Source organism: Dendrobates tinctorius, unplaced genomic scaffold (assembly GCF_039654945.1).
Source record: "Dendrobates tinctorius isolate UK_male_01 unplaced genomic scaffold, ASM3965494v1 ptg000276l, whole genome shotgun sequence".
NCBI classification, from domain to species: domain Eukaryota; kingdom Metazoa; phylum Chordata; class Amphibia; order Anura; family Dendrobatidae; genus Dendrobates; species Dendrobates tinctorius.
In genome coordinates, this window is record NW_027361943.1 from 1,906,194 (window position 1) to 1,930,427 (window position 24,234).

General features: G+C 46.6%; 1 protein-coding gene across 1 annotated transcript in view; it reads left to right on the forward strand.

Annotated features, from left to right (window-relative positions):
- Positions 1–24,234, forward strand: part of HAUS8 (HAUS augmin like complex subunit 8) — a 163,062-nt gene that overhangs the window by 47,962 nt on the left and 90,866 nt on the right. The window contains exons 4-5 of the mRNA XM_073559837.1: positions 1,747–1,858; positions 14,664–14,771. Coding sequence (XP_073415938.1) covers positions 1,747–1,858; positions 14,664–14,771 — 220 coding nt within the window. The remainder of the gene's footprint in view (positions 1–1,746; positions 1,859–14,663; positions 14,772–24,234) is intronic.

Here is a 24,234-nt window from a genome sequence, read left to right on the forward strand (position 1 = left end):
CTTTGTCATACATGGTGATGGCAGCACCCGCACCACTATAGGAGTGTTATACTGGGTGATGGTAAACTAACCTACTGCTAACCAGCAAGAGCAGTATGTCGGTCTCAATGCCGCACATGTTTGAGGGCGGGGTATACTCTTCACCCACCTCCCAGTCCTGGCAACCTTGGGGGAACTTTAGCACAGCCTTTCCCAGGCGGGGTGCAATACGGTGGCTGGTGACCGGACAGTTTTTTTTCTATAGACACATCCCGAGGGGATCAACACAAGGTCAGATAGAAAATACAATATCTGCTTTTATTTAGAACTAGCTGAAGAGCCTGGCGCTGCCCTGGCATAGTAACTAACTGTGGTTAGTTATAGCAAATTATAATTATCCTCCATCCCATAGTCCCGTGCCCGTATACCCATCATACATATCCTCCATCCCATAGTCCCATGCATATATACCCATCATACATATTCTCCATCCCATAGTCCCATGCCCATATACCCATCATACATATCCGCCATCCCATAGTCCTATGCCCATATACCCATCACACATCCTCCATCCCATAGTTCCGTGCCCATATACCTGTCATACATATCCTCCATCCCATAGTCCAGTGCCCATATACCCATCACACATCCTCCATTCCATAGTCAACCATTATGACATCATAATGAGGGGAGGGGCTTGACGCGCACACACTGTTTCCCCAGTATGTAGATAGGGGCATTATGACATAATGAGGGGCAGGGCCTGACACGCACACACTTTTTTTTTCCCCAGTATGTAGACAGGGGCAAAATTGTTTGGTGAATTGGAACGCGAGGGGTTAAAATTTCGCCTCACAACATAGCCTAGGACGCTCTTGGGGTCCAGACGTGTGACTGTGCCAAATTTTGTGGCTGTAGCTGCGCCGGTGCGGATGCCTATCCCGGATACATACACACACACACACACACACACACACACACACACACACACACACACACACACACACACACACACACACACACTTGAGCTTGATATATTAGATTGGTCAGCATTCACAATAGAAAAATCTAGGGAAAAGAGGCTGCTTCTCCGTTCACCTACCTGCCAGCTATGGTTGGCCCCAAAAGGGGAATCGCTGTGGTGCCCCTGCTCCTCGTCGGCTCGCCCTAACTGACCCTGATAGGGATCCCGTTAAAAAAAGCTACCACCAACACCTGTTTAAAATGCGTAAGTCTATCAAAAAGAGATTCATGTAGTGTCGAGGTAGCTATTTTGGGAGGGCTAAATTAACCCTTCACGGTTGAGCCAGTGATTTCCAAATTATTCCAGTGTTGCTAGCAACTCAAATGACCACACGGAGACTGGGGTCTCTGTACGGGAGGATCAAGGCAGATCACTAAGCCCCTTTATTTTAGTCACTTCTTTTATAACATTTTGCTTAATTATGCAAAGTTCTCATCTACCAATAAAATCATTTCACTTTTTCCTATCCTAATTCCCCATTTTATTGTTATATTGCAAGAAAAAAAAAATTGGTTTAATATCCACAAAACAACTCTAAGTGCTTATCTTGCTTTCAAAATTAGACACCGTCAGAACGTTCTGAGAGTCAAAATTTGTCATTTCGAGCGAATAAAGCAGTTTGTGCAACATGTGAATGAGATTATACAAACCCTACTTTTGCATCAAATTAGTCAATGCATCATTCCTGTATGTTTCCCAGTTGCATTTTTATAGGTTTTTTTTTTTTTTTTTATATGTAGAAAAATGTCACAAACACAACAGTTTTAGCAGCTGGAAAAAGCCAAGAAAAAAGTGGAAGTAGTACTCCTACTCGTAAGTCTGTGCTGCTGCAAAAATTTAAAGTACCTCCAGGTAAGCAAACCTGACTAAAAAAATATTTTTTTTGATACACCAAGAATGTAATATGTATATGATTAGCTGGAAAGGATCACAAACATGTGACTTCCATTTATCCTTCAGGTTACAAAATAGGCTATGTGCACACGTTGTGGATTTGTTGCATTTCCGCAGCGGTTTTTCCACGTGGAAATGCTCCAAAAATGGATTACTTAAGCAATGTTAATAGCATTCCTAAATTGTTGTGCACATGCTGCGGAAATTTCTGTCTTTATTTGCCTTTTATTTTCCGCAGCATGTCAAATCTTTTTGCGGATCTGCAGCGTTTTCATCCATTGACTTTCATTGAGTCAGTCAAATCTGCAGCAAAAACGTAGGTTTAAAAAGTTTGCATATTTGCTGCCAAAAACGCTGCGAAAATGTCAGAAGGAGGAAGGGTGAGTGCACACAGTGCGGATTCACCTGCGGATTTTGCACCGCGGATTTGCAGGTAAGGCCTGCTTCACACATCAGTTTTTTCAAATCAGTCAAAATCCGCCAAAAAGTGAAAATGGCAGATCTGCTAAAAATGTGTAAAAACGGATGCAAGCGGATGTTACGGATCCGCTATACGGATTTTTGTACGGATCCGTCAAAAACCGGATCCGTTCCATCCGCTGGCATCCGTGTTTCCCATCCGTTGGTTCTGTTTTCTGATGGATCGTTTTTCCTCAACTCCAAAATGGGATGCTGCCAAATATGATTGGCTCTTGGAAAATGCTCCCAAATGTGATTGGATCCTGGAAACTAGGGGAAAACTATGTTTGAAAGGTTGTAGAGCTAGTGGCAGCGATGGAAGGAGTTATTGCGAGTATTAACAGCTTCTGTGTGGAATTTTATCTTCACTGCAATCGGTTGGCAATTATTGCTCTCCAGAGGGAGGAAAGAAGACTGCAAATCCTGCGTTGGAGAAGGAAGAGACGACGGCAGTGGATTCATCCGATAAATGCACAAAGGTTTACCCTTGGCGTGTTTTCTACACTGTATCTTGAATTGAGGGATAATTCAGACAAGTTCTTCAACTATGTGCGCATGAGACAGGACCTGTTCGAGATATTGGTAGAGCGTGTTGGAGCACAAATCCAGAGACGGGATACCTACATGCGCTTTTCTATTTCACCGGCGGAGCGTTTGATGGTGACCCTTCGGTAAGTAATCTATTTTTTAAAATGTTTCAGATTCTGCAGACTTTTATTATGTTATGGCTTGTAGTTTGCATAAATTTTACTTTTTTCCCTTTTTTTTTTTTTTTTTTTCCACCAGATTCTTGGCAACTGGAGAATCCTTCACCTCCCTCCATTACCAGTTCCGGCTTGGGATTTCAACAATATCTGGAATTGTCCAACACACCTGCCGGGCGTTGTGGGATTGTCTACACGAGAAGCACATCCCACAGCCAACACCAGGAAAGGTGGCTGGAGATTGCGGACAACTTTGAACAAATCTGCTAGTTTCCAAATTGCATTGGTGGCGTGGATGGGAAGTTTATTAGGATTGTGAAACCCATTGGATCTGGATCAGAATTTTTCAACTACAAGAAATTCTTTTCAATTGTACTTATGGCCATTGCAGACGAAAAATGCAAATTTATTGCCGTGGACATTGGTGCGTATGGTCGTTCAAGTGACTCTCAGGTCTTTAAGATGTCCGCAATGGGCCGTCGTTTGTATGGAGACAATTTTGATTTCCCACCTCCAAGACCACTCCCTGGAACAACAGGCCCACCAATGCCATTTGTGTGTGTGTTGGTGACGCATTTCAGCTGTCCAAACATCTTCTCAAGCCATATGGTAGTCATGGATTGACACACTGGAAAGAAATATTTAACTATCGATTGACCAGAGCGCGAAGAGTGGTGGAGTGCGCTTTTGGGATTTTAACTGCAAAATGGAGAGTGCTGGTGACGGCCATAAAAATGAAAACTGACACTGTGGATGAGGTGGTGAAGGCATGTGTCATCCTGCACAACTTTGTACTTTCAAAGGAACCTGTTTCCATGTAAGAATATGTTTGTGAAACCACCTTGTGGGATTATCAGCAGCCAACTGTTCGGAGTACTGGGTCAGTGTCAAGAATGAGGGACACATTTGCAGATTATTTTCTGTCACCAGAAGGAAGATTGGAGTGGCAAGATGACAAGGTATAATTTTTTTTTTTTTTTTTTTTATACCAAGGTTCAACCTCTTTTGGATAAGAAAAACTTTAGTATATTTTCCTTTTTTTAGTTTTGATACCTTTCCTTTACACAAATTTTTTTCCTTTTTTAGTTTTGAAACCTTTACACAAATTTTGGGTAATAACAGTGTTGTGTTTTATTACCTGTACACCACCAGTGTAATTTACCAAGTGTTGTGTTTTTTGTACCTTTACACCACCGGTGTACTTTGAAATGTTACCATGTGTTGTGTATTTGTATCTGTACACCACCGGTGTACTTTCAACCTTTTTCCCAGAACTTAAGAAAAAAAGGAAAATACACAATAAAAATTTTTTGAAACAGAAACATGTTAATTTTGCAATTTTTTTTTTAAAAATTATAGTCTGTTTTATTATTTTTGAGAACTTTTTTTTTTTTTTTCAGAAAACATAATTTTTTTATAAAATTACATATAACACTATTTAAGATTACAGACGCCTATATTGTTGGGTGGAGATATCATCGGAGGGGTTAACAGGGTTGACCACATCGAGGGGGGGTCGATGACTGGGAAGGGAGTTGGTGAGGATCAGAAGTGGAAGGGAGGTTGAAAACATGAGGTTGGGACGGGAGTTGATGGACAGAGGAGGTTTGTGGGAACATTGAAGGTGTGTGTGGGGGTGGGTATGGTGAGGGCATGGAGGTATAATGCAATGGGGAAGGAAGGTACTTGGAAGAATGGAATGGGGAACTAGAGAAAAGAGAGGGAGTGGTAGGATGATGGATGGTGGTGGAAGGATGGACAGAGGGAGGATCGACCAGAGGGAGGATGTGATGGAATAGGTGCATGGGTAGAATGGGATGCTTCGGAGAGTACAGCCACTAGAGCATTGTGACAGGCTTGCATCACATGCATCTGCTGGTGAGTACTCTTCCATTTGCCGGACAATTGCCGCGATTCCGCACCCAAATCGCTTGGAAAGTGCTTGAGAAAATCGCGAACAGAATCGCGGTGAAATCGCGCGGAAAAAACTCGCGATTTCTGGGAAGGAGTCCAGTTTTCAGTGTGCGTTTTAACACGCAACGTGGGCACATAGCCTTAATGTTTATACGGGGTGCTTCTGTGTCCTCCCGATCCACTTGGGCCTGCATCTCCTTGTTGAAGTTCCTCTTGAAGCGATCCCTGAGCGACCGCCACCGTATGATAACCCTGTCACCTGTGAAGGAAAAAAAAAAAGTGGTTAGTATTCAACACTTCACATGCTGAATATAAGTTACTGAAATTGGAATACTTACACACAAAATCCCTGGCCCTCGCATCGACCTCCTCCCAGTTCTCTACAACCTCCGAACACCCCTCATCCCATAGCAGTCGGGTGGTTGGTCGGCATGTAAGTGGTTCCCGTGGTTGGACAACCTCAATGAGGAGGTCGACATCAATTACAAGAGCCTTTTCCACATGTCGTTGGGGAGCATGCTGTGAAACCTGTGAAGAAAAAAAAATGATTACATTCAAACACATGAGGTTCATTAATCAATCACCCAAATAAAGTGTTACTTACCGATCGCCGACCACCAGATGCAGCACCTCGACGACGCTGGGATGTCCTGGGAGTCGCAGTGCGGGCACCGGATTCTGAAGACTGTAAAAAAAAAAAAAAAAAAAAATTTAGGGTTGTATGTATGCGTAGTTATTGTGTGTGCTGTGATGAATGTTTGTGTTGGGTGTAGCACTATGTATGTGTTTTTTTTTTTTTTTTGTTTTTTTTTATCTGCTAAACTTGCACTCTGCGCGCCCCATCATTGCATTTCTCCACCCTGCATGTCTCCTCCTGGAAGCTCCTCAGATTCCGCTTCCTGTGAAAACATGATACATGCATATACGGTTAAAAAAAAGGAAACTAAGAGTAAATTTAAAAAAAAATTTTTTTTACCTCGGTTCGCTGATGATGTGAGGGGGAGCTCTCAGAAGAAGACATTGCTGCGGTCTGGCTGGCAGTGCTTCCTGATCAGATCTGCAAGTATAAAGACACTTGTAAAGCTACTATACAAAGGATCAGAAAAAGCTTTCAGGCCAATATACTTACAGGGAAAATAGAACAGGTTGCCTATCTGCTGTGGCCTGGCTGGCGGTGCTTCCTGATCAGATGTGCAAGTATAAAGACACTTGTAAAGCTAAGGATCAGAAAAAGCTTTCAGGCCAATATACTTACAGGGAAAATAGAACAGGTTGCCTATCTGCTGCGGTCTGGCTGGCGGGTCTCTGCTGCGCCCTAGTGGGTACTTCCTGAACGGATCTGCAAGTATAAAGAGAATTTTAATAACATGGAAAAATAAAAATCTTCATTGGTATTAATGTGTGTAATTCTCTGAAACTCTCACTGAGAGTATACCCAAGTGTTTGCATGTGTGTAAAATCCCTAACACTCACTGAGTGTAACCACACTGATTGCATGTGTGTAATACCCTGAAACTCTCACTTTAGAATATAACCACACTTGTATACCACAAACCATCACTTAATGTACCTTTTTTGTAGGTATACCCATACTTAATTTTACCTGGTTTTAAAATAATACTACAGACAGTTTTTATAAAGTTTTTATTAAAAAAAAAAAAAAATTTCCACAAGTAGGAGCTACTCTGCTCTTTATTTTAAATACCACAATAAATAAAAAACAGTAATATACAACAGAAACACCACATACAACACACAACACAATTGCAAATATGGAAATAAAATTACAGTACTATGAAAATAAAATTCAGTACACATGCAACAGAAAAACAATGTATGAAAAAAAAAAAGGCATAATAAAAATATACACACAGACATGCAACACTGGGAGGCCACGAACATACATGCAGGAAGGCAGACCACACACACACGCAGGCCACACACAGGCAGACAAGCCACAGACATGCCCCACACAAATAGTTTAATACGCACACAATTGCAGGCTTTGGTAGCAGGCCTCTCCGTCCTGGCTTGGTGCTGGGCAGGTGCTGTCAGGCCTCTTGCTCCAGGAGTCTTGCAGCTGGGGGTCTTGCTGCTGGGCAGGTTTTAATGCAGGTTTTATAGCTCGCTATCAGGCTCTGTCTCTCCTCAGCTGGGGGTCTTGCTGCTGGGCAGGTGCTGTCTGGCTTGCTCTGTGTCTTCTCTGTGCCCGATATCTGGGCCCAGTTATTAATTAGCCCACCTTATATAGTTTTTGGACTGTCTGGAAAAGTATCTTTTTTTTCCTGAGCATGCTCAGTGCGATTTAGCGGATTCCGCAAAATAACGGTTCCCAGCGGATCCATAGGCGCCCATTCTACCGCATGGTGGACGACGGCGGATCCGCCATCTCCCGCCATTTTGACGGCGCCAAAAAACGTTGCAAAGTCCGTTCACCTCAGACAGAATCTGGCGGATCCGCCGAATAGCGGACGTAACGGACGACCAATCGCCAAAACCCGCCACTAATGTATCTCTATGGGAAAAAATGGCGGATCCGCCATTTTCACTTTTTGGCGGATTTTGACTGATTTGAAAAACTGATGTGTGAAACAGGCCTTAAACCGCAGGTAAAGTGACCTGCGGATTTGCCAGTGGTTTTTCCCTACGGTTTGACACCTGGACAATGGAACAGGTGGCAAACCGCTGCGGAATCCGCAGAAAGAATTGACGTGCTGCGGATTAAAAACCTCAGCAAATCCGCGCGGAAAAATCCACACCATGGGCACTGCGGTTTAGAAATCCCATTGGCTAACATGGTTCTGTACAATGCCTGCGGAACTGCTGCGGATCTGTAGGGCCAAATCCGCTGTGGATCCGCGGCAGAATCCGCAGCGTGTGCAAATACCTGAAGAGTGTGTGTGTACCCATGCGATGAACAGCCCTTAATGATTGCACTACTACTCCCTACCGGCTATGTCTGCTGTAACATATAACAGACAGGAAAAGCTGATGATGGGAGAATAGTCTCACCATCCGACGTCTGAGTTCAAATGTAAAAAAGAAAAAAAATCAAAACATTGACATGATTACATATAGTATACATAGTCTTTGAACACCTAATCCCTGACACCCGTGTCTCCTGCAAGCAATCAAAAATAATAAACCAGCATATACTCTGTCTGCCGCAGTCCGTTTAATACAGTGTGTCCCATGTCAATGTCACCCAGGCGCCGGCGATGAACTGACATGAGGTAATCTCTCCTGCAGTGTATCACTGAACCGCCGTGACAGTTCACCAGAGTTCATTATCTCCAGTGCTCTCACAGCACAACCGCTGTGTGAGAACTTTCTCACGCAGCGGTGCCGTAAGTTGCGGGAGCAATTATCTCCTGTCAATGTATTGCTGGAGGCTGGGTAAAGCAGTCACATCTCCCGATGTGACTGTTCTACACGTGAGATCGCCATGGGACACTCTGTATTAAATGGACTAGGATAGTATTATGTTTTATTTTTGTTAAAGGAGTTGAGGGAGTCGGGAATTTAGGCGTTCCGTATGTATGGTTAAGATCTAATAGAGGTTCCTGTGTCATTATTTAAAAATGAGGACTTTATTCTGTGTTAGTATTTTATATAATACTAGCTGAAGAGCCCGGCGCTGTCCGGACATAGTAAATAGCTACGGTTAGTTATAACAAATTTATATATAATGTGTGTATATATAATATATGTATGTGTGTGTATATATATATACACACACTCACTGGCCACTTTATTAGGTACACCATGCTAGTAAGGGGTTGGACCCCCTTTTGCCTTCAGAACTGCCTCAATTCTTCGTGGCAGAGATTCAACAAGGTGCTGGAAGCATTCCTCAGAGATTTTGGACCATATTGCCATGATGGCATCACACAGTTGGCGCAGATTTGTCGGCTGCACATCCCTGATGCGAATCTCCCGTTCCACCACATCCCAAAGATGCTCTATTGGATTGAGATCTGGTGACTGAGGAGGCCATTTGAGTACAGTAAACTCATTGTCATGTTCAAGAAACCAATCTGAGATGATTCGAGCTTTATGACATGGCGCATTATCCTGCTGAAAGTAGCCATCAGATGTTGGGTACATTGTGGTCATAAAGGGATGGACATGGTCAGCAACAATACTCAGGTAGGCTGTGGCGTTGCAACGATGCTCAATTGGTACCAAGGGGCCCAAAGAGTGCCCAGAAAAAATTCCCCACACCATGACACCACCACCACCAGCCTGAACCGTTGATACAAGGCAGGATGGATCCATGCTTTCATGTTGTTTACGCCAAATTCTGACCCTACCATCCGAATGTCGCAGCAGAAATCGAGACTCATCAGACCAGGCAACGTTTTTCCAATCTTCTACTGTCCAATTTCGATGAGCTTGTGCAAATTGTAGCCTCAGTTTCCTGTTCTTAGCTGAGAGGAGTGGTACCCAGTGTGGTCTTCTGCTGCTGTAGCCCATCTGCCTCAAAGTTCGACGCACTGTGCGTTCAGAGATGCTCTTCTGCCTACCTTGGTTGTAACGGGTGGCAATTTGAGTCACTGTTGCCTTTCTATCAGCTCGAACCAGTCTGCCCATTCTCCTCTGACCTCTGGCATCAACATGGCATTTCCGGCCACAGAACTGCCGCTCACTGGATTTTTTTTCTTTTTCGGACCATTCTCTGTAAACCCTAGAGATGGTTGTGCGTGAAAATCCCAGTAGATCAGCAGTTTCTGAAATTCTCAGACCAGCCCTTCTGGCACCAACAATCATGCCACGTTCAAAGGCACTCAAATCACCTTTCTTCCCCATACTGATGCTCGGTTTGAACTGCAGGAGATTGTCTTGACCATGTCTACATGCCTAAATGCACTGAGTTGCCGCCATGTGATTGGCTGATTAGAAATTAAGTCTTAACACACAGTTGGACAGGTGTACCTAATAAAGTGGCCAGTGAGTGTGTGTATATATATATATCTCTATTTGTGGCCAAAAGTATTGACACCCCTGCAATTTTGTCAGATAATACTCAGTTTCTTCCTGAAAATTATTGCAAACACAAATTCTTTATTATCTTAATTTAATTTGTCTTAAATGAAAAAAACACAAAAAGAATTGTCCTAAAGCCAAATTGGATATAATTCCACATCAAACATAAGAGGGTGGACAAAAGTATTGGCACTGTTCGAAAAATCATGTGATGCTTCTCTAATTTGTGTAATTAACAGCACCTGTAACTTACCTGTGGCACCTAACAGGTATTGGCAATAACTAAATCACACTTGCAGCCAGTTGACATGGATTAAAGTTGACTCAACCTCTGTCCTGTGTCCTTGTGTGTACCACATTGAGCATGGAGAAAAGAAAGAAGACCAAAGAACTGTCTGAGGACTTGAGAAACCAAATTGTGAGGAAGCATGAGCAATCTCAAGGCTACAAGTTCATCTCCAAAGACCTGAATGTTCCTGTGTCTACCGTGCGCAGTGTCATCAAGAAGTTTAAAGCCCATGTCACTGTGGCTAACCTCCCTAGATTTGGACGGAAAAGAAAAATTGACAAGAGATTTCAATGCAAGATTGTGCGGATGTTAGATAAAGAACCTCGACTAACATCCAAACAAGTTCAAGCTGCCCTTCAGTCCGAGGGTACAACAGTGTCAACTCGTACTATCTGTCGGCGTCTGAATGAAAAGGGACTGTATGGTAGGAGACCCAGGAATACACCACTTCTTACCCCGAGACATAAAAAAGCCAGGCTGGAGTTTGCCAAAACTTACCTGAAAAAGCCTAAAATGTTTTGGAAGAATGTTCTCTGGTCAGATGAGACAAAAGTAGAGCTTTTTGGGCAAAGGCATCAACGTAGAGTTTACAGGAGAAAAAAAGACATTCAAAGAAAAAAACACGGTCCCTACAGTCAAACATGGCGGAGGTTCCCTGATGATCTGGGGTTGCTTTGCTGCCTCTGGCACTGGACTGCTTGACCGTGTGCATGGCATTATGAAGTCTGAAGACTACCAGCAAATTTTGCAGCATAATGTAGGGCCCAGTGTGAGAAAGCTGGGTCTCCCTCAGAGGTTATGGGTCTTCCAGCAGGACAATGACCCAAAACACACTTCAAAAAGCACTAGAAAATGGTTTGAGAGAAAGCACTGGAGACTTCTAAGGTGGCCAGCAATGAGTCCAGACCTGAATCCCATAAAACACCTATGGAGAGATCAAAAAATGGCAGTTTGGAGATGGCACCCTTCTAATATCAGGGACCTGGAGCAGTTTGCCAAAGAAGAATGGTCTAAAATTCCAGCAGAGCATTGTAAGAAACTCATTGATGGTTACCGGAAGCGGATGGTCGCAGTTATTTTGGCTAAAGGTTGTGCAACCAAGTATTAGGCTGAGGGTGCCAATACTTTAGTCTGGCCCATTTTTGGAGTTTTGTGTGAAATGATCTTTTTGCTTCATTCTCTTGTGTTTTTTTCATTTAAGACAAATTAAATGAAGATAATACCAAAGAATTTGTGACTGCAATCATTTTCAGGAAGAAACTGAGTATTATCTGACAAAATTGCATGGGTGTCAATACTTTTGGCCACAACTGTATATGTGTGTATGTATGTGTGTTTGTATATATGTATGTATGTATGATATATATTCTGAGTGTATAGCCCCGGCCACTCTGTATAGCCACATTCACTATAATATCCCACACGTCACCCAGTGATACCAGACTACTACCCCTAATATCCCACATCGTCCCATCAGTGAAAGCCACCGGACTACTAATATCCCACACCACACCGGACTACTACCTCTATCATCCCACATCACGTCAAATCCGCCGTACTACTACCGCTAATATCCCACGTCATCCTGTCAGCCAGAGCTACCGGACTACTACCCCTAATATCCCACATCAACCAGTCAGCCTGAGGTCCGAACCAGAGCGCTGAGTGGAACGGTCCTAACTTCCATACCGGGGATCCCTTTAGGAACCAGAGCGCTGAGTGGATTTGCCCTTACTTCTGTACCGGAGATCCCTTTAAGAGATCCTGGGGTCAGTACCAAAGCGCAGAGTGGATTTTCCCTCACTTCCGTACTGAGGATCCATTTAAGAGGGGACTTGGGTCAGAACCAGAGCGCTGAGTGGATTTGCCCTAACTTCCATACGGAAATCCCTTTAAGAGAGCCTGGGGTCAGTACCAGAGCATTTGAAGGCAATTGCCCTGACTTCCCTACTGGGTATCCCTTTAAGAAGAGGCATGGGGTCAGAACCAAAGCACTGGGTGGATTTGCCCTGCCTTCCATACCAGAGATCCCTTTAAGAAAGGCCTGGGGTCAGTACCAAAACGCTGAGAGGATTTGCCCTAACTTGCATACCATTGATCCACGGGAGGGGGGGGGGGAATTCATTTCTGTCATGTGCTCTGTGCTCCTTTCTGGGGGGGCAGACAATGGCTGGGAGCTTATGTTCCTGGGGATGCTAGATTTCTCCCACAATGTCAGTGTCTGCTGAGGTGTTATCAAGTGGGAAAACCTGCTCATAGCAACCATCACAGCTCAGCTACTTTTAACCAGCTCTGGTGAAATGAGAGATGCTTAGTGATTGCTTGCAAGGAAAACTGTTGATCATAGCAACCAATCATAGCTGAGCTTCTTTAGAACAGCTCTGGTGAAATGAAAGATGCTTTGTGATTGGTTGGTGATACACACATTCATTTTTATATATAATGATCACTATTGGGTTAGTAATGAATAGATGTCTTATAGACGCCTCTCCATTACTAACCTGTGGGCTTGATGTCACCCAACAATACAAAGGTGACATCAACCTCGCAAATATGAACCCCACTTGCCACTGCTACAGGGCAAGTGGGAAGAGCGAGGCTAATTGCCAGAATTGGTGCATCTTGTCAGTTTCTTTTTTTTTTTTTTTTTTCTGGGGTTCCCCTCTAAACTAGCCAGTAAAGGCTAAGCAAGCAGCTGTGAGCTGATATTAATAGCCTGGGGAACCTTTTATGGATATTGGCTCCTTCCCAGAATATTAACAGCAGCAGTCGGCTTTCCCTCTGTTGGGTATGAAAATTACGTGGGAGCCCGCGCAATTTTTTTTAATTTTTTTAAAATAAACATTGCGTTTCCCGCAGATTTCAGACAGTTGCTGTTTTGTTACAGCATATGTAGGTTAATTATGTTAATGCGCCTACATAAGTGTGTGTGTGTCTTTAACTTTTTAACCTGTTCATTACTAAACCTCGTGCTTGGTATTGCATATATGTGTGGGTCTGTCTAGGCCTAGGTCTGTCTAGGTCTATTCACTTATTTGTTTCGTGTGTGAAAACATTATATCTGATCATGGTATGTAATGATATTATGGTCTTCAATGGAGAATGAAAAACGAGGTTGAACCAAGGAAATTACATCACATTTTTTTTTATATCTTTATTTAGTTCAATGGATTTACAAATCTGCATGAAAAACCGCAACATACATGCATAAAACCTGCGTGGATTTTCCACTGGGTTTTCTGCCAAGAGATGTAGAAACTGCGCAGAAATTTCTGCAAGCAAATCCGCAACGTGCGCACATTGCCCTCCTTTTGGTTGGCATAGATGTTAAGGCTATGTGGCAGATTTGTTATATAGACTAAGATCAGCACATGCAAGACGTTCATGCTATAGTTTGAGTTAGCTACTTGAAAAACTGATGAAGAGCAATAGTTTGTCATGGAGTTTTTAGTAAAATTAACTTCCTCCCTCCTCCCCTTTCCAAACCACTTACTTTGCAGTTTTTAGCTCTTTTGAACGATAACTCAATATATTTTTGTTAATATCTATTACTGCATAATCAAAACATACATGTTTTAATCACCAGCTCTATTCTTTGCCTACTACCACATTCTTCTGCTTGACTGACATCTCACATCTGTGTAGTTAAGACATTAAGCTGAGTCAAGCAGAGAAAGTTGTGCTTGAGAGGCTCAGGAAGTGCTTTGATCACATCCAGAGCACTTCAGCCTGATTTTTATATCTCAACACTGACACTAGATTGGAATCCAGAGTCAAAAAGTAAACAAGAAATAAAATGGGAACAATTTTCTTTATTACACTATTTACACTAAAAGGAGATCAAAGTTAAAACGAGATACCTAATGACATAAGAGGATTTGCATACGCATTAAAATATGAATTTATGGGAGGTTGCTCATCGTGTCAGATTCCATTTTGTAAAGGGAATGTGTCATCAGAAAATGATAGAAAAGCGAGGAATAGTTTTCTGGCTCCTATTCATACAGAGCGATATAAACAATTCACTCTTGTTTCATACTGCCTCTATTGTGCATTTCATAATTTTTTTTTTTTCATGTACAATTACTGATCAATGTCCAAACAGTTAAATTTTATCCTCTATAGTTTGTTTGTTTTTTTTCTGTTTTTTTTTTTTTTTTAATACAATAAAGTCAAAGAAGCAGGAATATATTTGAGAGATCACTTGACTATATATACTATATTTAAGGAAATGAGTGTAAAGTGCTCAGTACACATCAATTAGTATAACCACAAAATGTATTGCTGCAAGAGAATCGTGAATTTTTTGGCTCTGGCCATGGTTGTAGTGTTCTTATTGGTATAGTTTTAGTGGAAAATCTTTAAAATATAGTTACTAGTCTCATGTGCTCCATGTCTTGCTTTGTTGCAGCAACTAATACAGCAGATGGAAGCTTGGTATTTAAAGATGATCTACAGTCGACTTTATTGGATGGCCACAAGATTGCTCGGCCAGAACTAGACTTCTCTGTAATAAATGGTGAGTACAATAAAACAACACTTTTTAAAGGGACTACGTCACCAGGTTTTCGCCACCTAATCTGAGAACCGCATATTGACAGTCACCTATTCCAGCGATTTGTCACCTACTAGGTTGCTTGCTGCCATTTCAATAAGATTCATGATTAAAACAGAATTCTCACTAGAGGACTAGAAAACCTGTTGTCATGTAGTCCAACCTCGTTTACATCCCTGATTGGCTGTTTTCTGCCTATGCACAGTGTATAGATAAAACTGTCAATCATTAATATGGACAGGGTTATGCAGCTCAGCGTTCAGTGAGCTGGTAAATCTGCAGCAGATAAGAAACTTTTTTTTTTTTTATAGAACTACAGCAAGCAGCCCAGTAAGGCTAGTTTCACACTAGCGTTCGGCAGAGCTGTGGAGGGCTGCGGACTTTCTCCGTGAAGCTCCGCCCGCTGCCGCACCGCCTCGGGTCAGCTCCGCCTACTTCTGCATGCGGCCTGCGTACCTATCTTTAACATTGGGTGCGCAGGTTGTGCAGAGACGTAGAACGCAACGTGTTGCAGTTTGTTGCTGTTGCCACATCGTCAAAACAGCGGATGCATTTGCATAGATCCTACGTAACCAGTGTTAAAGATAGGTACGCAGGCCACATGTGGACGTAGGCGGAGTTGATCTTAGGAGGTGTGGCAGTGGGCGGAGCTTCATGGAGGAAGTCCGCAGCTCTGCTGATCGCTAGTGTGAAACTAGCCTAAGTGGCACACGGAATAAGAGTCTCTGCCCCTACATCATGTTGCTCAAAGATGGGGATTGCAAAAACCTGATGAAATACCCTTTAGGGTATGTGCACACGTTGCAGATTTGCGTGCAGAATTTTCTGCACGGAAACTGCATCTCTTGGCAGAATTCACAGGTCAAAATCTGCGTTTTTTTTTTTTTTATTTGTGCTGATTTCCTGCAGATTGGCATGCTTCTTTACCCCTGCGGATTTCTATAATGGAATGGGTGTAAAAACGCATGCGCATCCGCAAAAAGAATTGACATGATGCTTATAATAAACCACTGTGGATTCCGTGCGGCATTATCTGCAGCATGTGCACAGCTTTTTTTTTACTCTGTCGCCTAATTGGGGGACACAGAACCTTTGGTGTTATGCTGCTGTCCACTAGGAGGCGACACTATGCATAATCTGAAAGATTAACTTTGGCTCCTCCTCTGCAGTATACACCCCTGGACGGCGTCAGCCTTCTCCAGTTTTTGCTTAGTGTCGCAAGGAGGGACACCTTTTTTTCTTCCGTTTTTTTCCTTTTTTTTTCACACGGAAATACAGATGAAGAAAAGTGGGTCTCCAGCGAGACTCCCGGCATGGCTCCCTCCTCGGTCCCCTATTAGGGGTACCCGGTTGAGGTCGAGGTGGTTTTTCCCCATGTCGCTCCCTCCCCAGTCCCTCGGGTCCTGGTTCGAGGTCGAGACCCCCCTCCTTCCCCAACCCCTTTAAGGGGTCTGGGTTGAGGTTGAGGCGAGGATGAAGACCCCCTGACGGTGACAGACGCACCCTCCCTAATCCCCCGCAGGGGGTATTAGGTTGAGACGCCTCAGATAGGGTCGGAGATCAGGCAGCATTTCGCAGCTTCCAGGGACCCCAGGCTGGCTGAGGGATCCTGTTGGGGCCGGGGGAGGGTGCGGACTGGATGGCACAGCAGAGACAGGGTTTTTCTGCATCCCTGTCTCTGCAACAGCAGCGGCTCCATAGCGCTTCAGGGGCACCCCATACAAAAACCGCTACCCCTGCTACCCCCGCCGCTATCCAGTCGACCATTCTGGGAGGGTCTGGTACAAATCCGCCCCCCCCGGACTACCGCGCCGCTCTGGAGCCCTCCTGGGCATCAGGCTTTTAATTTAGGCCGCGGTTTCGGCCTAGCTGAAGCCGCCGCCTTTTCCCCGCCCCCCCCGGCCCGCCCCCCGGATGACCAAAATGACACGCTGGAGTGTCATAGAAGGGGCGGATTGAAGCAGAAAGGGCGCGTTTTTACGCAGCCCAGCGCGCCCTTTTCAGCTCTCCGCCCCTTCCTCCCTCTCCTCAGAGCCCCGGTGGCCATTTTTTCTGGATGAGATCCAGGAGAGGAGCATCACAGCGGTCTCCGGGGGGCACAGAACTTGGATCTGTCGGCGCTGGACCTAGGGGCACACCGGTGGGGTAAGCTCACAGCTGGGTTCTCATTACTCAGCTGTGAATCTATACTTCCTATAAGGCTTTCTGTGTGTTCCCTCTGCGTAGCCACCCCTGTACGATCCCTTATAGCCAGCCTCTGTGCACTATGCCGGGCTCAAGGAAGAGAACCAGGCAGGAATGTTTCTATGCATTCTGTACAGCCTGCAAAGCCACGCTCCCTAGTGGCAGCACGTATCCGCACTGCCGGGACTGCATCCAGAACTCTGGGTCAGAACCCCAGGGAGTCCCTACTGACGCTTCAGTGTCACAGGCCACGCCGGAATGGGCAACTCAGATGTCTCTGTCTATGTCACAGTCCATAGACAACCTAACTGCTACATTACTGCAAGCTCTGCAGAGTCGGGCCCCGGCTATGGACTGTACACAGCAAACGGACAGCTTGTCTCATGAACATGCTGCTTCCGACTCTCAAAGACGTAAGCGGACCCACAGGTCTCGATCACCTAAGTCGCACTATAGCACAAGGTCGTCCCCCTCTAGGGAGAGACAGCGTCATTCCAGGTCTCCTGGGCAGTCCCCTGCCACAGACAGACAGTGCAATTTACCACAGGGATCCCCCACCACAGAAGACCCCCGCCCCAGGTCGCCCTCCAGGGATCACCTTAGCGAGGCACAGGATTCGGAGGGCATCTGTGACTCCGACTCAGATAATGAAACGGTCAGGTCCGTGGTACCTTCTCCCCCTAGCAATACAGCGCTAGTTGAGGACATAATTTCTGCCATTCATCGGGTGCTAAAAATTCCAGAGTCGCCCCCGGAAGTCCCAGAACATAGGATTTGCTTCGAAAGTGTTTAAAAACCACCTAAGGTCTTCCCTAATCACGATGAGTTTGAGAAAATACTTACCAAACAGTTTGCGCAGCCTGACAAAAAATTCGCTAATCGCAAATATTTGGAAGCGAAGTACCCCTTCCCACAGAAAGACACCAAACAATGGACAGATCCACCTGAAGTGGACCCTCCGGTTTCTAGGCTAGCAGCGCAGACTTTACTCTCTCTGCCGGATAGCTCAACCCTCAGGGACGCAGCAGACCGGCAAGTAGAACGTATGGCTCGTTCTATTTTCGAAGCGGCAGGCGCCTCTCTGGGCCCTGCATTTGCTTCAGTTTGGGCAGCCAAGGCCATCCTGGCTTGGGCCAAAAAAACTACAGGAGGGTCTTCAGGCTTCTAATCCTGAACTCTCGGACCAAGCGGTCCAGATGGCAGTGGTAGCAGACTACATGATTCATGCAGCCCTGGATTCTGCCAGAGGTGTAGCGGGAATACCGACGCATCCTCTGGCTGCGAGAATGGAAAGCGGATGCGGCCTCAAAGAAGTCCCTCACGCGACTTCCGTATATTACTGGAAGACTTTTCGGCGAAAAGTTGGACACCATGATAGCCAATGCCACTGGGGGTAAGAGTACCTCTCTCCCTCAACTAAAACCGAAACGCACGTTTAAACGAAGAAACCAGACGTGATTCCGATCCTTTCGGAATTCCTCAGGCTGGTCCGTTTCGCGCCCAGTGCAAAACCGCAACCGTTCTCCACGCAGAGACAACCCACGGACGCAGCAGCGACCGGACAGGGCTTGGCAGTCGAAAGCAGGCCAAGCGAAACCCAAGGGAGGAAAACCTCAGAACTTCACTTCATCATGACTCGAGACCTCCGGAAGACACCCCACCAGTAGGCGGCCGACTTTTACTCTTTCAGCAAGTCTGGCTGCCTATTACAGAAGACAGGTGGGTCAGGGAAATAGTGTCTTCCGGATACAAGATAGAGTTCACTTCCGTTCCACCGAACCGGTTCTTCCTTTCTGTTCCTCCAACACCACCAGAAAAGGCTCGTGTTTTCCACCAAGCGGTTTCCTCTCTCCTTCAATCAGGAGTTGTGGTGCCGGTTCCCGCGAACGAGAGATTCCGAGGATTCTTCTCAAATTTGTTCGTAGTCCCCAAGAAAGGAGGCGGCGTCCGACCCATACTGGACCTAAAACAGCTCAACAATTACGTTACGGGTCCGTCATTTCCGCATGGACTCCCTCCGGTCCATCATTGCATCCATGGAGCAGGGAGAATACCTCGCCTCCATAGACATACAGGATGCGTATCTCCACATACCAATTGCTCCCGCCCACCAGAGGTTTCTCAGGTTCGCGGTCAACCAAAACCACTACCAGTTTGTCGCCCTTCCGTTCGGACTCGCCACGGCCCCAAGAACGTTCACCAAAGTCATGGCGGCCACCATGGACGTCCTGCACTCAAGAGGCATCCTAGTCGTCCCGTACCTGGACGACCTCCTCGTCAAGTCTCACACTTTCAAAGACTGCGAGGTCAGTGTCTCAATCACTCTAGACACTGAGTCGCCTGGGATGGCTAGTCAACCTACAGAAATCGTCGACCATCCCAACTCGGACTCTAACATTCCTGGGAATGGTATTCAACACCGCCAGGGGCCTGGTGCTCCTTCCCAAGGACAAGACACTGGCCATCTGTCTGGGAGTTCGCACACTCCTTCGCAGTCCTCCTCGATCTTTCTGGTTTGCCATGAGAATCCTCGGCAGGATGGCAGCAGCAATAGAGGCAGTGCCATTTGCCCAGTTTCACCTCAGGGTCCTTCAACTAGCCATACTCAGATCTTGGGACAGGAACCCTCTCTCCCTCGACAGGGAGTTCAGGTTGACGTCATCAACCAGGAGGTCCCTGCATTGGTGGCTCAAACCAAACTCGCTTACACGAGGGAAGGCATTCCTCTCAGGACAATGGAAGATCCTGACTACCGATGCAAGCCTGACAGGCTGGGGGGCGGTGCACCTACATCACAGGGCAAGTGGTCACCCAGGGAAGTGACATTGCCTATCAATGTTCTGGAAATCAGGGCTATTCTCTTGGCACTGAGAGCATTTCATCACTTGCTTGCAGCCTCGCACATACGGATACAGTCGGACAATGCCACGGCTGTGGCATACGTGAACCACCAAGGCGGGACCCGCAGCGCCCAGGCGATGAGAGAAGTGGCTCATATCCTCCGCTGGGCGGAAGACACAAGGTCGGTACTTTCTGCGGTACACATTCCGGGTGTAGAAAACTGGGAAGCTGACTTCCTCAGCAGGCAAGGAATGGACTCAGGGGAGTGGTCTCTCCATCCCGAGATTTTTTACCAGATCTGTCAACGCTGGGGAACCCTGGATGTGGACCTAATGGCATCCCATCTCAATACCAAGGTCCCCAATTTCATGGCCAGGACACACGACCCGCGGTCGCTCGGAGCGGATGCCCTGGTCCAGGACTGGTCCCAGTTCCGACTCCTGTACATTATTCCACCCCTCCCCCTAATCGCCAGGGTCGTGAGGAAGATCAAGCAAGAGGGAGTTCCGACCATCCTCATCGCGCCAGACGTACTTGGTACGCCGACATCGTGCAACTTACGGCAGATGCCCCCTGGCGTCTACCCGACCGTCACGACCTTCTGTCTCAAGGTCCGTTCTTCCACCAGAATTCAGGGGCTCTCAATTTGACGGCATGGCTCTTGAAACCTTTTCACCGGCAGTCATTGCAACTATGATCAGGGCAAGGAAGCCTGCCTCCGCCAAGCTCTATTATCGTACCTGGAGAGCTTTCTTTTCTTGGTGCGAATCTCATGGACAAGTCCCACTCCCTTATTCCCTCCCGAAGGTACTAGGTTTTCTTTAATAGGGCCTAGATGCCAAGCTATCCTTAAGTTCGCTTAAGAGTCAGGTGTTGGCGCTTTCAGTGCTTTTTCAAAAGCGCATTGCTATTAAACCGCAAGTAAGGACTTTCATCCAGGGAGTTTCCCGATTGGTTCCTCCCTACAAACGTCCGCTGGATACGTGGGACCTCAATCTGGTCCTGACAGCATTGCAAGCTCCACCCTTCGAACCTCTTAGAGGAGTTCCACTCTCCATTCTGTCTCAGAAAGTGGTTTTTCTAGTGGCGATCACCTCGTTACGCAGAGTGTCGGAATTGTCAGCACTTTCCTGCAGACGGCCTTTCCTAGCCTTTCACCAGGACAAGGTGGTTCTCCGCACGGTACCATCCTTCCTTCCGAAGGTTGTGTCCAACTTTCACCTTAATGAAGAGATTTCACTGCCTTCCCTTTGCCCGGTTCCGGTTCATAGAGTGGAGAAGGCTCTGCATACGCTTGACCTCGTCAGAGCATTGCGGATTTACGTGTCCAGGACTGCACCTTTCCGGAAATCTGATTCCCTCTTCATTCTTCCGGAAGATAGTCGCAAGGGGTTGCCGGCTTCCAAGGCTACCCTTGCCAGGTGGATCAGGTCCACCATACATGAGGCCTACCGACTTAACAGTTCCCCTCTTCCGGCCGGTATCACGGCGCACACTACACGGGCAGTAGGGGCCTCCTGGGCCATTCGGCATCAGGCTTCGGCACAACAAGTGTGCAAGGCGGCCACTTGGACTAGCCTACACACGTTTACGAAACACTACAGTGTTCATACCCAGTCCTCAGCGGACGCGAGCCTGGGTAGACTGGTTCTGCAGGCGGCAGTACCCCAAGTCTAGGGGACTGTCAGCACAATATTCGTCCACTGCTTCCCACCCAGGGACTGCTTTGGGACGTCCCAAGGTTCTGTGTCCCCCAATTAGGCGACAGAGTAAAGGAGATTTTGTGTACTCACCGTAAAATCTTTCTCTTAGCCTTTAATTGGGGGACACAGCTCCCACCCTGTTGCCCTTACGGGCCGTTGTTTCCTGTTGAGTTCTCATATTGTTCTTTGAGCTCGTACATAGTAGCCTTCTTACAGGCATGGTTATGGTATTTGGTTACGTTCCTCCTTATGCTTTGGCACAAAACTGGAGAAGGCTGACGCCGTCCAGGGATGTATACTGCAGAGGAGGAGCCAAAGTTAATCTTTTTCAGATTATGCATAGTGTCGCCTCCTAGTGGACAGCAGCATAACACCCAAGGTTCTGTGTCCCCCAATTAAAGGCTAAGAGAAAGAGATTTTACGGTGAGTACACAAAAATCTCCTTTTTTTCTTTTTTTTTCCCCCCATTGATTTACATTGTACTGTAAATCACTTGTGGATCTGCAGCGATTCCGCATGGAAAATCTGCTGCGGATCTGCAGCAAATCTCAAATGTGTGCACATACCCTTAACCTTTCACAGGTTCCTATTTTTATATGAAGACTATTGTTTTCTATGGATTAAGTATTTTTTAACCCCCTAATGCATCTTGTCATAAATGTGCCTCAGAGTACCATGCCTGAATGTGCATTTTTCCCTTCACCCATGACAGCACACCTGAGAGAGGGATCCACCCCGCCAGGACAGGAACCTACTGAGATATAAGGGGCGGCACCTCTCCCCCGCTTCAGTTGGGTTCCTGTCCTGGAAGGGAATCCCACTGTCAGCTGTGCCTATCATGGGCGAAAGGTCCCAGGCCCGTCCCGGCGCGGGGAGAACAGGGGTCTCACCTGTAGCATCGGCCGTCGGGTCCTGGATGCGCAGTCCCCGGTGACCCCTCGGGCTCCGGGTTCGTGTGGGCGTACGTGGCGGCTCCTGGAGGCTCCACTGCGCCGCCCTCCCCCGCTCTCGCTCCCCCAGAGCACCTAGCGGGGGAGAGTCGCGGGCTTCTTCGGCCGCTGACGTCAGCGGCGCAGAGGATCATGGGCGCGCCGACTGACGTCAGCTAGGCGACAGTGTCATGGCGCCGGGTGTGACGCCGGCTTTTCCGAAGCGGCCGTCGGTCGCAGGGGGGAGGGGAGTAGACACCCACCAGGGACGGAGGCAGGTTATTTAAACGGAGACCGGCATGGCGGGGGTCAAACATGGAGACTGAGCAGGAGCGGTCACCAACTCTGCCTCCCTCACAGCCCTCCGGCCGCAAACATGGAAGCCGCTCAAGTAGCTGTCGCCCCAGCCGCAGTTCGGGTGACTCCTCAAGATCCAGAGAGCACAGATCACGTGCTCGGACACAGCCTCCGAGTCCAGAACCCTTGATTGTGGGTGGTGAGTGATCTTCGTGAATGCTAACAGTCTATTAATGGGGGTTCCTTGTATGTTTAACCCCGTAGGAAAAGCCCAAGAAAGCAGGGAGTAAGAAGAACAATAGGGAGTGTGCCATATGTAAAAGCCCCCTAGCAAAAGACTGGCAGAAAGACCTATGCGCCAATTGCATCCAGCGAACCATGGCAGAAGCAGCGCCTAGTTTCGCAGCCAACCTTATATCGGCCATTAGGTCAGAGATGGAAGGTTCAATTAAGAAATTATTGAAAAAAGGGAAAAAATGTTGAAAAAATCCCCCTAGTCCCCCGTCAAGCTCCTCTTCGAAAGCCATGTTTTCCGGTAGAAGACACGGATGCTCTCCTTAAGGCCATCAGGGCAACGATGGGCCTACAGGAAGAAAAAGCGGCTAAATCCCTAGAGGACGTCATGTTTGGGGGACTACAAGAGAGGAAAAAACGGACCTTTCCAATTAATGAAAAGGTACAGGCACTAATCGAGAGAGAATGGAGGAAACCCGAGAGATCTGTGGCTCTTCCCTCCTCTGAGACGGTACCCCTTTGAGCATAAGGACACAGAAATATGGGACAAAGTCCCAAAGATCGACGCAGCGGTGTCCAGGTCTTCCAAGAAATTGCCTCTGCCCTTGGAAGACTCAGGGGTTCTTAGAGACAAAGCGGATTCCTATCTAAGGCATGCATGGGAAGCAGCAGCAGGAGGATTGAAGCCGGCAATAGCGGGCACCTGCATGGCACGCTCCCTAATGATTTGGCTGCCGCAGTTAGAAGAGAGACTAGCGTCAAAGGTCCCAAGAGATAAAATTCTGGCAGATATGTATCTTCTGCACGGGGCAGCAGCTTTTTTGGCAGACACCTCGGCGGACTCCATGAGGTTGACAGCCAGAGCGACAGGATTATCAAATGCCGCCAGACACGTGTTGTGGCTTAAAGGCTGTCCAGGCGACCTACAGTCTAAAGCTGAACTATGCTCTCTCCCATGCGTTGGTCGTTTTTTATTCGGGTAAAATCTAGATGATATCTTGGAGAAAGCAAGTGATAGGAAGAAAGGCTTTCCCAGATTCCTGGCACACCAGAGAAGGCCGCCCTTTCGGAGAGAGAGATTCAACAGAGGTCATCCTCCGGCGGATAGAAGAAGATGGGAAGATAAAAGGAAAAAGGAGTCTGGATTTATGTTTGGTGGAGGCACCTCCACTTCAAAAAATCCCCACGATGACGCCAGCATTCGGGTAGGGGGGAGTTTAGCGCTATTTTCTCAGGCCT